Here is a 13,405-nt window from a genome sequence, read left to right as displayed (position 1 = left end):
GGTCTATCTCTTGACGCTTCCATGGTTTCGTCTCTCTTTTAAAAAGGGATATCTGGCCTCACTCTCTGACAGAGCATAGTCACCCCCGCTTTTCTCTTGGTAGCGGCATCCAGTTAGAACTTGAGTCGCACTTGTCAAATGGTGCCCCTGGGCAAAAAGCTTGGAGCTGCCCCCTGGACAACGGGGGGGGGGGGTACCCTGAGCTTTCTACTTTCTCACAGGAAACCAACCGCGGGTGGACATGGTGGAAATGTCATGCCTACAATAATTTCTAACCTAATAAGGTATGTCACGGGCATGCCATTAAGTTTAATCAGGCTGGCAGGTCTGAGAGAGACTTCGGGCACTTAGGAACTCCCGTGAGAGAGAGGCTTCATCTTTGGGGGTTACTTCAAGCGGGCCTCAAGGACTTGTGTTCTGATTTATTTGTTTGGTTTTAATGTCATTAAGTTTTGAATAGATATTTAAATGTATTGAATTTTAATGGAATGATATTCAATTTTATGTTTCCGTGATTGAGCAGGGTTTGAGTTGTATGTTTTACGGTTAATATTTTACTTGTGCTCTACATTTGTTAATTGCCTTTATGCTATTTCTGCAGGCTGTCTCAAGAGTGCTTCCCTTCCTGTAAGGATAAAGTAGCAAAATAAATCAACATGAGGGTTATAGAATTCAATTTTTAGCATTGCCAACTTTTCTGGGTGCAAAGAGGTGAATTGCCACATCTCTGCCTACCTTCAGCTCTGAATACAGCAGAAGCTTTTGCGTTTCTTTTGTTTAATTCCAAATAGCTTCTCTTTAAAATCTACTGCTTTGACATTTGTAGGTCTTCTGGCTTCTGGGGTTTAGAATTGCATAGTTGTGCAGTTTCTCTATGTTGGTACCTATGAACATGATACACTGCTCCTTTCGAAGCAACCGTGCATGGAAAAAAGAGTTTGCAAAGTGCCTTTCTTACAGGACCATTTAAATTTGTCAGCTGGGGGACTACATTTATACATTTACTAGACGGGAGTTCTGCGTGAGAATTCTTTGAAAGATGTAGGGCCTTTCTTGAAACCTTGCTCACTTGTCCAATATCCGTAGATAAGCGGGCATAGTACATCTCTGGCTTTCAGGCTGCTTACTAGACCAGACAACGTTGGGAGTAACACCCTCTAGCCCCCACCTCCCTTCCTATCTGGAGGCTTTTCTGGGACAAGGGAGCAACTGGCTGGGTTGCAGATTTCTGGTGTTAACATCTCACTGCTGTTTGCAGAGGATGAACTTGGACCGGGCATTCTCCCGTCCAAAGAGTAAACTATAACCTCAGCAGAAGCCTGTCCCTCAAAGCTGGCGCCACGAGGGCGACGTGGAAATGGTAGTTAGATCTTCAGAAGCCTACAATTACAGGAGACAATCCTTGGGGCAGCTGATTCGCACAAGTTTCCAATTAACGGTGGTGTGTCTCATGACAACAGGAGAAGCTGCCTAGAAATCCTGCGGAAAGAGCAGAGGCCCAAAATACGTTGGGAGGAACCGCTGTGGCCGTTTTGGTTGCAGAAGACCCTGGGCAAGGACTCCTCCCTCCATGTTCCTTTTGGGGCGGGGAGGAATGGGCTTGGGAGGCAGGGATGGCGTTCTGGTTTGATCATCGTGGCCGTCGCCGGCCTCCGAGTTCCCAGACTGTTCCTTGGTGGAGTCCCGCCGGGCTTGAGTGAGCCTGAACATCTGGGTTTGATTAGCCCAGATCTCGAAGCAGAGGCAGATCTTGGCTTTCGCCACGCGGCGTGGTTTTCCTCCGCACCGGTTCCCTCAAGAAGAAAGCCTCAGCTGTGAAGATGCACCCCGTTGAGGCTGGAGGCCCTGGAGAGCCCCGTGCTCAGTGAGGGGAGCCTGGCTGCTGCTGAGGAAGGCAGGGGGGTGGAAACCCTGTTTCTTCTCAAAGGTGGGCTGCTCAGCGGCAGAGCGGGGGCACCAGGCCCGGCCCAGAACGCCAGCTGAGCGGAACGGCACTCGCCCCGGGCACAACACGGGGATGGGCTGGCTGCCCGCCAGCGTGGCTTTGAGGGCCAGAGACTTTGACGTACTCCCTGACTTCTTTTCTGCTTCAGGCAACCTCCCCAGGGGTTCCTTTGTGCCAGCTTTTCCCAGGGTCCCCCCGCCACGCGGTCCCTGCCTGAGGGGGGCAGGATTGCTCCTTACCTCAATCTGCTGCTCTCAGCCGGGCTGGGCGGTGTGCGAGAGGGCAGGAGAAGCGTGGTGCTTATAACGCACGGCTCTCCCAGCCCAACCAGCAGCAGGCTTCAAGTTACAACTTCCCGGGGACCCTCTTAAAGCAGCAGCCTCCTGTTTCTGACCCAGCACGTCTGCTGGAGTCAAGCGACGCTCTACCAGAAACAAAGGGGTGTTGGGGAGCCAGATCGTGAAATGCTCTTCGCTAGTGCTACGCCACCAAAAATTTTTTTTCCCCAAGCTGGAAAGTGGCCAGTTTAAAAAAAGTTAGAAACAAAGACTAGGCCTGGGGCCGTTTCTTTCAGGGTTGAGTTTATACAAAATGGTAAACCTGGTTACTGAAGTAGCCAGTTTCTGAGCTGGCACAAAACTGTGAACAAAAACCCACTAAAAGTAGCCAAGCGTAGCCTGTTGGGCCATTGCATGGAGCCCCAGTTCCAGGGCCCCAGAAGGGAAGGTCCTTTTGGGGCTCGGCAGCTTTTCCTGCTTTGGTTGTGGGCTCCCTTGTAGGCAGCTTCAAGCACACTTTCTGAATGGGAGACTTAACTGGGAGTATGCCAAATTCAGTAGCTGAATCAATGCACCGTGTGCTGTCAAAGCCCCCAGGCAGGACAAAGGCAGCGGTGGATGTAATGCGCGAGGTGTCCTGCCGCAGGAGGTGTGCGGTGAAGGCCAGTTAGGTGCCTTGGAAGGAGAGGCGAATGGAGGTCTGCCTTGGCTATCGGCTGGCTCCGTTTGTTGAATCCATCTCCCATGAGCCCGTAGCTGAGTGGCATCAATGGCTCATTTAAGAGCTTCCTGGGGACTCCTGGTTGCCTCTGGGGAGAATGACCGTGCTGGGCCACAGGACGTTTGGCCTAATCCACCAAAGGGAACCTGTTAGCAAGTGAAGGACACAACCCAGATGAGGGGCAGGAGACGCAGCGGCTCCCCTCGCTCAGAGGCATCTTCCCCTGGCAAATGGCCTCAGGAGGGTGCACCTGGGGGAGCAGCAGTCAGAGTTAAGATACTTCCCGGAGCAAGACCAAGTGTGGAGCTACTGCCTCTTGCAAGGGACAGGCTTCCTGTAGAATTATTTCTTTCAGGGTAGACCAAAGCTTAAGTGCAAAGAGGAGGAATCCCCAATTTTTCATTAGCCATAATGCCCTTGTATCTTATGAGTGAAGTCCTCTGGTCTTGATGTTATCCATGCCTTATCTGCATTAGTTTTAAGAAGAGTAACCATCTTGAGTCTTGGCACACCCAAGTTTTTGGAGCGCCCAAGATGGTCTTCAGCCCTACGCCAGCACTAAGAGCGTGTGGTACCAGCCATGAAGCATCTTTGACCTGGAAAACTGATGGACTGCCTCTCCTAACTGCGTCTGGGGATTTAGAAGTCTTATGGGACTTCAGACATTCGCATCTTCATCTTAAGCGACGCACACCATTGATGGAGAAACTGGAGGAACATTCAAGGCACCTCTTCAGCAAGGAACTTAATAGAAACAGGGTCCTCCTGTTTGCTCCAAGCAGAGAAGTGGCATTTGGTGGCAATGAGCGAGAGAGGAATACCTCAGACTGAGACTGCAGGCCACCCAGAACCCCTCCTCCTGCTCCAACATCTTGGGGGCATAGCCGTCCATGGCCAAAGCCTCCCTTGACCCTCCCCTAACCGTCAAAGCTTCCCAGGGCTTCGGGTGTTTGTCTTCCCCAACACGGGTGAGTGCTGAACGCGGCTGCCTCCCACGCTGCGGGGAAGAAGAGTTCTGAACTGAGCCGAAGGACGACGGCTCCCCACCCAGAGGGGGTTCAAGAGCCTGGCTCTGCAGGCTTGCTGCCCCAGGAACCGATATTCAGGGCGGGGGTCTCTGCACGTGGAGGTTCCAACCGGCTGTTGAGGTGTCCGTCCTCCTTTCCCTCCCCGAGCTTCTCTGACCCTCCTGAACGCCGCCTCAACCAGCCGCCTCAACCAGCGGCCAGACTTTCCAAAAGGAACTCACTTTACTTGGCACCTTCTCCTGGCCGTCCTGAACCTCTGGCCTTCTCCCTGGCCTTCTGCTAAGGAAGCAGCGGCGCGATGCCTCTCAGGGTTCCTAACTCCCTTTTCCTCTCCTCACAGAACAGCCCCTTTTTGGAGACGTCTAAATAGCTACGCCCTAGAAGCACACCAAGGTATCACGATATTAGCAGTTTTATTTTTAATTATTCCCCTTACAATTTTCAGTGCTGACTCTTCCTTTTTTTTAAACTTTAGCTGCATAATTGTGCATCTTATCTACACTTAAGGTTTTACAAGCATGAAGAGAAAGGACAATTTTGAACTGGATTATGATCTGAGGATCTTAGGACAGCTTTGTTAGGTGGTCTATATCCCAACCTTGCAGGGTTGTTGTGAGGCCTTTAAATCATTATTACCATTCCATCTGTGGCTTCTGACACAATGACAAGCGGGAGGGAGGGGGGCGTCTTTGGAAGGGGGTGGCCCCATGTGCTTCTTGGACTGACTAGGGGCTTCTGGGGCAGAACGGGCTCAGTCTGGCTAACTCCTGATTAGGGTTAATCAGGTTAATTGCCCTGACTCCTCCGCCCTTGGCTTTGAGGCCAAGGAAAGAACTGAGGAAGGCCAAGGGGAAATCAGTTTGGTGGGGTCCGGGCCAATGGGTTCCTCCAGTTGCGGGCGGGGTGGGGGGAGTCTCTTAATTCCCAGATGAGACACAGGTGTGTGGCAAGCGGAGGGGTGGGATTCCACCCCAATGCCCGCTAGTGGCTGAGGGAGGCCAGCTATCACCCCGGCTGCCTCTGTTTTAAGCCGGACTGGGGGTGGAATCCACCCCATTCCCGAGACGCCAGCGGGGGGGGCAAAACTCTTGTGTGTGGCCTTGGAAGAGGACTTCTGGAAAGCTGCGGCCACTCAGGGCTTCCAGGGGTCTGGCTGGTAAGTGAAAGGCAGGCCTTCCTTCTCCTCACTTAGCGGGAAGCCCTTTGTTTTCTTCTGCCGGGGAGCCCCTGGGTTGGGGTTCCGGATGCTGCCAAAGAAGAGGGGGACTCCTGTGGTCTTCTCCAGGATCATGAAGATAAAGGGCTGGTCAAGGCAGAAAGCAGAGAAGGAGCGGTAGGCCACCACGCTGGTGGCCGCTGATGCCTGCACTCCAGCCTCCGCAAGGTCCAGGGTGGCTTGATGCTGGACACTGGAGACAAGGAGGGGTCCCTCAGCAATGGGGCGGAGATCTGGGGAAGAAAACAGCTCGCCAAGACCTGGAGAGAAGAGAGGAAACCAGAACTGAAACGGCAGCTGTGCTGGGTGCAGAGACGCTGTCCGGGAGGACTGGCGGGGGGGGGGGGTCCGCCCCAAACTCTGCAGCGGCAGCTGAAGTGGGCTGAACGGTGTCTGCCAGGAGGGTGTGGCTTTCTTCTGTTTCTGAGAAGCCCAAGCGCAGAACCCGCGGCCTGACCTTAGTTCGGCAGGGAACGGCAAGGCGGAGGGTCAGCACGGATGGAGATGTCCAAGGGAACAGCGAGCACCTAGGATGCTGCAGGCATGAAGTTGGAGCTCTTGATTTCAAGGGATGATAAGGCCGACTGTAGCCAGGTGCGTTTCGCAGAATTAGAAAAAGGTTTTAATAAATAGAGCAACGATAAAGAGGACTCCACGGCAGAAGGAACTGATGAGAAAAGATCAGGGAGGTGGGAGACCCTAAGCAGCTGTCTCAAGGGCTCATCCGCACCGCCCATTTCAGGTCCAGCCTGCCACCAAGACAGGCTGAGGGTGGGCCGAGGAGATTTGCAGAAGGCACCGAAGGCTTCCAGCTAAAATCGGAACAAGCCCTTGACTATCTCGATCTTCTGATTCGCATGGAGCAGGAATCCAGCAACCTGGGGGTCCAGTTGCCCAGCTGGAAGACCACCACCCCTCATCCGGCCACAGACCTCCACACCTCCAAAGCCATCTCTGTTTCGGCTGCCATTCCGGTGCCTGGCCCAGCAGCCAAGCCGCGTGGGTGCTTCATCCCTAGTAGGAACGACCTCACAGCGCGTGTCCCATGAGGTCGCAGTTCCCTTGGGGGACCTCCGCCGCCTCCCACCGCAGCAATCCCTGCTCTGCCTCTGGTCTGCCAGCTCGGGCCTCTGTGCTCCGGGGCGGGAGCGGGTGCAGCTGATAACCTGCCTACCGCGCCCGCCTTTGCGTGGCTCCCTGCATCCCAGAGGGCAGGAAACAACTTTTGGGGAGCCTTTTCAGCCAGAGAGGCCGGCTGCCAGAAGGATCTGAGCTTGAGCAGTGAAGGGGGAAGGAGCAAGGAAGACCCCGTGGCTCGGGTGCAGCAGCAGCTGCAGAATCCCCTCCCTTTCCACCAGCAGCTGTTTTTCAGGAACATCTTTGCTCCCCCTTGAATTTGGGAGGAAAGCACCTGACTGGGAAGAGCCCCCAGGTGCTGTTGGAGGAAACGAAGAGAGGGTCTGGGCCTATAAAGCAAGAGGGGAGGGAGTGGAGAGGATTAGCCTGGAGAAGGACTACGAAGGGAGCTGCTAGCCTCTCCAAATCTCAGAAAAAGGTGATACAGAAGGAGGGTGTGACTAGTCCTTCCTGGATTATAGATTTAAATTACAGGAAGGCCAATTCCAACTCAGTCTTAGAAATGATGTCCTAAGTTCAACTGGATTCCTCTACAGAGGGGGATAGTTGGATTCCGTGGCTAAAATGACCTGTTCCTATTGTAAAATGTGTGTGTGTGTGTGCATACACGTGCACCACACTTGGTTTCCAGGTACTTTTCCTAGCTTTTCTGTGATGATGGCAACTGTTAATTAGACAAAAGCTAAAAAGACCTAAAACATCCCATGTCTGAGATTGGAAGGAAACTGTTGCTTCCCCTGTTGCTGGCAGAGTCTTCAATTGTAAGAATGTGCAAAGCTGATTTACGCTGGGTGATTTGCCCTCTGGCTTTTCTGCTGGGCCTGGCAGCCTGCTGCAGGCTGGAGGTGCTTGGTGTCAAATTGGGACTTCACCTGCAGAGCCTTCTTGCTCACCGCTCATTTCCTGCTTTTGAACGTTTGGGGCGTTTGGGGCTGGAGGAGGAGGAGGAGCTGGAGGGGGCCCGCGAGCCCCTCACCCTCTCTCTGGCCATCTCTCACCTAACCGAATTAAGGCCTGGTTGAGGTCCGTGTGGTCCTGCAAATGCAGCTTTGGCATCTTCACCATGGTGGACCTCTCCTCGGGGAAGGATGTTTCTAGGTTGACCTGGAGGACCTCAGACAGAAACTGAGAGAAGTTCCTCTCGTGGTGGCTTGGAATGATGGCCACGAAGGTGGTGTTGCCCTTAAAGGGGAACTTGGCAACCTGGAGGGAAGAGCACAGGGAGGGTCTGAAATGGCCGCAGCCTAGACCACAAGGACGGTGCAGTCACGGGGATCCCCGAGGGTGGCCTCTTCCCCACTCGCACAACCACCCAGTGCCCCAAATCCTCCGAGCAGGCAAGGAAATGCCAAACGTCCCGGGGGCTTGAACCGGCTGAGTGCAAAGCCCAGCTGCTGCTCTCGCCACTGTCGCCTGCTTGTCCAGTACCTGCCCATTCAGGGGCTCCATGCTAAACCAGCTTAGGGGGTACTCCTGCTCCTTCATCATCTCCACAGAGACCGCAAACTCATCGTCCAGGTGGAACATGCTTGGTTCTGTCAGGAGTGGGTCGAACTTGGTCTTCCAGAAGCCTAACCCACAACAGAGGGGACATCAGGCCAAGAGGCTCAAGGCTGCGAGTTCTTCCCCTCCACGAAGCTGCTCTTTTCAGCACTCAGGGTTTTCAGCCAAGTATTTATATTGTATCCCCCCAAAAGGTAACCCATAAAATGACAGAACCTGCATTCATAAAGTACAGCCTGACTGAATACGAGTACTGCCCCGGCTCCCCCCCCCGCCTGGTCTGGCCCTGCGCGTAGCCCCCTCAGCCAGGCAGGAAGACCCACCTTGGAAATACACCGCGTTGAGAAGGACCATCACGACACTGGGAGGCAACTCGGTGAGCATGGTGGAAATCTGCCCGTTCGTTGCTTCTTCCACCCAGCTGTTGATGGCTGCAAGGTCAGCCTCGCTGTTCCCAGAGAGCACGGCTGGCTTTACCCCATAGAATCTCTGGGACTCCTTCAGGAACTTCTCCTTGATCGGGAACCCTGGGAAGAACTCGGCATGGGAGCGGGGAGTTAGACCCAGCAGGGGCAGCGTTGCTGCCCAGCCCCTGGAGGAGGCGCCAGAGCCCCCGGTCCTCCGGCACCCGACGCCCGGTGGGGTCAGAGCCTGCCCGGGCTTAAGCAGCATTAATTTGTGCTCCGCATTTCATTATAGAGCAGTGTATGAAATGATGCTGTTTCTTTGGCAGCAGCAGCAGCAGCAGCACTTTTCAGAAGAGAAGTAGGATGGCTCCTTCTAACAACTGCAGGCCCGGGAGCCTGGCTACGTTACTTTATCCATCTAGGGAGATCAACCCGTCATTTTGATATCCTGATCATAACCTGAGCTGGATACTCAGTGAATGGTGAAACTCAGAGGTTTACTGTATATAGTGTGTCTATATAGTGCGTCAAGTCTTCAGAATCTGGAAGAGATTATGAGACTAGAGAAATGCCGATATCCCAGAGAAGCAAAGCCTTCCCTTCTCAAACTACGCGGAGCTTTTTTTGACTGAACATATTAACTGTCTATACAAACAGAAACAGCAAGGCAAGATTAAGCGCCTTTTCTTGCAAAAAACTTAAAGTAGTTCTTGTTTTGGCTGAGGTGGCCATGCAACCTGAGCCGTGCCCTCCGGAGATCAGCTTCCCTGGAGGAGGCCTCTGGCTTTGTCAAGGGCCTTCCTGGGAGGGGGCAGCGCCTCCTCCCTCCTCTCTTCATGCACCCCTTCTCTTGTAACTGATGGGGGAAATCTTCAAACATCCTCCCCAGCAGACCCAGTCCAGAGACCCTTTTCCTCTCGTAAAAAGCCTCTGAAGGAAGACGGGCATCTTGGCACTGCTGTTCCCTCCCTCCCTCCCTCCCTCACACACACACACACACACACACACACACACACACACACGGAAACAGCTGCCTCCCTCTTGCTCAAAGGCCTTTCACCTCCCTTGCTAACGCTCACCTTTCTCCAGGTAAAGGCGGCCTGCTATGCTGAGGGCCGTCTCGTGGAGGCGCCGAGAGACGCGACGCAGCGCTTGGTGGAGGCACGGCACGGAGTCCATGTGGAGGACCTCGAGGAGGCGCTTCTGGGTCTGGTTGGCTGCTCCTGGAACGAACCAGGCTCAGTTCGGACCAGGGAGGCAGCAGCTTATGGCTTGAAGGAAGCTACGGGGCGATGGGGGGGACGTCTCCCACTCCAGGTCCACCTTTGTCCCCCAGAGGCCAACAGGCATCATCCCCAGAGGAGCAGCCTGTCTCCCCAGCAGGAGATGGAGGGGCAGTAAGCAGCCCAAAGTGGGCCACCGACGAACTGGGTGCTCTGGGAAATGGGGCTGCAGGGCTCGTCTCTCCCCCCGCCCCCCTCCATTCTTGGGAGTCTGCCCGTGGCGTCTCTGTTGGGTTGAGGACATTCCCTCTGCTCCTTTCGGTTCGCCAGTGCCATCTCTGCCTTAGGGGCAATCAGAACTTAACCGAGAAAGCGGGACAGCTGGTATTAGTGGGAGGCGGCCTGTTGAGTATGCTCAGTATGATGCCTTTCCCTGAGGCATGCTCCCCTCAGAAGCACAGATGGGAGGTCAACCTTCCCCACCCCCAAAGCAAAACCCGAGAAGTGCCTTCTCGCATGTGGGTGCGTGGGGATGCTGACCTAGAGCTAGGTGGGCGAGGGACAGGCTGAGGCTGAGGGGCGAGAAGAGAGTGTTGTCCTTGCTCTGCTCGGCCTCCAGCTCTCGCAGCAGGTCCACCCCCAGCGCCCTCATGGCCCAGGCGATCTTGTGCACGCTCGGGGAAAGGGCGCTGTCCTCGCAGCCTTGCTCCTCCTCCTCCTCCTCCTGTCCCTCGAGAGAGTTTGGGTGTCCTCCCAGCCCTTTGGACCCATCTGAAACCAGGTGCCCCGGGCTGCCAGCTTCATCTGGAATAGGGGGAGGCAACTTTGTGGGGCCCAGAACAGCCAGCCGGGACTCGGATTCAGGTCCTGCCTCAGGCAGAAAGTCAGCCGGTGGTAGAGCCTCTTTCTGGAGTACCTCCTCGGAGTAGGCCTGCGGGGGGGGGGGGGAGGGGAGAGAGAGAGAGTCTGAATGGCGGACCTGGTCCCGGGTTCAAAGCACCTCCTGCGGCGGGTTGGCAAGCTCTCTGCTGCTCCATGCCCTGGAGACCCACAGCCACCAGTCCTATTCTCCACGTGGACCCTGAAGGTTAGTGCATTGGGCTTCCTAGGCAATGGTTAACTTACTTAAAAAGGACTGGTTTCATTCATTTTAAAAACATCTAAACCGTTCTCCATCTAAACAGATCCCTGCATTACTTCAATGCACCCGCACAAAGGCTGGTGCAGGCGGTAAACAGTTACACCAAAATCTTTCTCCGCAAGTGATGAAGATAATTTAAATGGGATGGGATAGCATGCAGTTGTGATTTCCAACTAAGCAGGTCAGATGAAGTCCACGGGATCTCCAGAACAGTGTTTGAAGCATCGTCATTGGGGGGTGGTCACCACAGCAGGCCCTAACCCAGCAGGTTCTATCAGTTGAAGCAACCTTGAAGCCTCCGGGTTCTAGTCTCTGAGTTAAGGTCACCCAGAACCCAGAAGGTGACGATGACATCATTTTTCCAATTCTGATTTATTTGGGGACCCATCTGAAGCAGCCCTCCGGATAGAGGCTGTAACGGATCCTGCACCGAGGAGGGGATCAGGCCGGATTCCAATCCCACGACTGCATGTCTTCAACCTGGTCTGCTTTCAGGTGGGTTCCAAAATTCTCTGCCCCATTGCCCTGGATGCCGGAAGCTGCCATTCTGGGGACCCCATGCCCAGTCGAAGGAGGCCTTCCACTGCCTCTTCTTTGCCTACAGACTGACCCTACTTGCCCACGCACCCCAAATTTGTCTCCTTTCAGGCCAAACGTGCCAGGTCCCCTTCCCGGCCAGGATTTCTGGCATGAGTGTGAAAGCATCCACGGTCCTCCTCTCCCAATCACTCGCACTGTTTTGGCATGTGTACAAGTTCCCAGGGGCTGCTCTCCTGCCGCTTGGTCAGTTGGACGGATTTTCACCTTTACTCCCAGCGATGACTCATCCTTCCTGTGCCACATGTTCTTTGTCTCCTTCCAGGCTCTGAGGTTAACTAAGAGCCATCCAGCCCCTGCTTTGTTCGGGCGAAGCCTGTCTTTGCCAAGCGGGCCTCCCCACTCTGGGTGCCCCCTGTGAGACCCTCACCCACAAAGCTCCCTGACTTCCTGGCCCTCAGTTGCTGAACTGACAAGGTCTCTCCGCCTCTTTGACACTGACCTTAGTGTGTCCTGGAGACGTGGGTTGGGGAAGCAGAATTTGAACCTGCTTCCTCAGATGCACCCCCGTCCCGATCGTGACTGCACCCCCCAGAGCAAGCAGAGGCTCTTCTTACCAGCAGAACGTTCCTCTGAGCAGCTTCATCCCAGTCCAAGGCGTGAGCAAACGGGGCCTGGAAGAGAACTCCTGCTGGTGAGCCCCCTACAATTGCACCCCCAGCGGACAGAGGCTTCTTGTCCCCTGCTTTGGCTCTCCGTCTGCAGTGGGTGGTATCCAGAAAACCGAATACGGGAATGGCAAAGCCAGCCTTCATGGGAGACCCACTCTCAGGGGACAAGGCAGAACAGCATAAGAGAAGCTGCCGATGTAACACTGCTGCCCGCGTGCCGTGGGACTCTCAGGCACCAGCTCGACCGCGGCAGCCTTTGGGACGGAAACCACAGGGTTCCCCCGGTGTGGCGGTAGGCTTGAGCCGGTACCTGCTGCATAAATGCATTCAGGACTTGATTCCAGACCTCCACAGTGGGTGTTCACGCACTTCGTGGAAGAACCCTCAGGCTGCCACTCACCTGGGACTGCCCAGCACACAGAGCAGGCGAGCAGGCCACCAGCAGCACCCACAGCAGCAGAGCCATCAGGAAGTGGAGGGGGGCTGTGGGAGGGAAGACCGACTGCGCTGACCTTATGCGCTGCAGGGTCCCCGGCTCTTGCTCCAGGGACCCCCCTCCTGTTCTCCTTGCCTGTAAGACCCAGGGCACCAGCCCTGGCACCGAGAGGCACGGGCTGTGGCTGACCCAGTTTGGGAGCTGGACCTCTTTCTCTCTCCACCCGTTATCCCCCCCGACCTTTGGGGGGAAGCGGCCTGTTTCCTGGTAGAATCATTTCCCGTATGAACTTTCTGCGCAAGCAGCGGGGGGGCGGGGTACCAGCTGCCTCCGCCCCAGATCCACCACCAAAGCCCAGGAAATGGGCCGACTTCCACGCTGCCCAGGAAAGGGCAATGGCGTCCCCTTGCCCAAGGATCGCAGAATTCCTGCCCGCCACCCTCTGCCCGTCTTGTTGCTGCCCAGGCGCTCCCCCCACTCCACCTTGTCACTCGGGCGGCTTTTCCCTGCGCCTCTGCTGCTGTACCCCGCTAGCTCCGAGAGGGTGGCAGAAGAGCCCCCCAGCCTCGCCAGGAACCAGCAGCAGCGCCTGTGCTTGAGCGCTCTCTCCTCCTCCTCCTCCGCAGCAGGCAAATATTGACTTTTGGTATCCAGTTAAACATTTGTTCAGAAACTCCGGTCCAGGGAGCAATCCAGCAACCTGGCTCCCTCCCTCTCTGACGTGGGGAGCAGGCAAACAGTGGAAGCTGTCCGATGGGGGCGCTGGGGGGCAATGGCAGGGCAACGCTAGAGAAAGCCCCCGGATCAGGTGGGGAGCCCCCGCTTCTCCTGCAATTTTAGCCCAGCCTGGGCTCCGCTGAGGTGGTGGGGGGAAAAGAGAGCCCAATGGCCCCAAGCAGCCCCCCCCGTCCTTGCTCCAGGCAGGAACCTTGCAGCACGGCGGCCCCCACCCCAGCCTGCCTCTCCTCCAGAAAAGGCGAGCGTTGCACCTTCTCCCTCGGCCAGAGGGCTCCCGGCTGCCCTGTGGAAGCTCCTGCCGCCGGATCTCCTGCCTCTGGAGCAGAGGACCTCCCGCTCTGCCCGCTGGGCTCCGCCACCTCCGAAACAGGCAAGAACCACCTCGGCTGGGCTGTTTGGTCATCAGAACGCATGCCCCCCCCAT

The 13,405-nt window shown here is 55.6% G+C and overlaps 1 protein-coding gene across 2 annotated transcripts; it reads right to left on the bottom strand.

Moving 5' to 3' along the window:
* Positions 1–4,368: 4,368 nt before the first annotated feature.
* On the bottom strand, positions 4,369–13,366 carry SERPINF2 (serpin family F member 2). Of its 2 annotated transcripts, none has more exons than XM_088138641.1 (9): positions 13,233–13,366; positions 12,208–12,290; positions 11,754–11,810; positions 9,999–10,389; positions 9,315–9,458; positions 8,152–8,355; positions 7,754–7,896; positions 7,324–7,528; positions 4,369–5,448 (listed from the first exon to the last, which is right to left on the bottom strand). In XM_088138641.1, exons 2-9 carry the CDS (start codon positions 12,271–12,273, stop codon positions 5,105–5,107), a joined length of 1,554 nt encoding a protein of 517 aa, XP_087994767.1. In that variant the 5' UTR covers positions 12,274–12,290; positions 13,233–13,366; the 3' UTR covers positions 4,369–5,104. The 2 variants fall into 2 exon arrangements, with proteins under 2 accessions (XP_087994767.1, XP_007443536.2); XM_007443474.4 differs by lacking the exon at positions 13,233–13,366 and adding an exon at positions 12,727–13,100.
* Positions 13,367–13,405: the final 39 nt, after the last annotated feature.

The sequence above is a fragment of the Python bivittatus genome, unplaced genomic scaffold (assembly GCF_059951505.1).
Source record: "Python bivittatus isolate LINGU-HERP-01145 unplaced genomic scaffold, Pbiv_v1 ctg000240_np1212, whole genome shotgun sequence".
NCBI lineage: Eukaryota > Metazoa > Chordata > Lepidosauria > Squamata > Pythonidae > Python > Python bivittatus.
The sequence above is the reverse complement of the archived record's forward strand: the minus strand, read 5'-3'. Positions and strand labels throughout refer to the sequence as shown.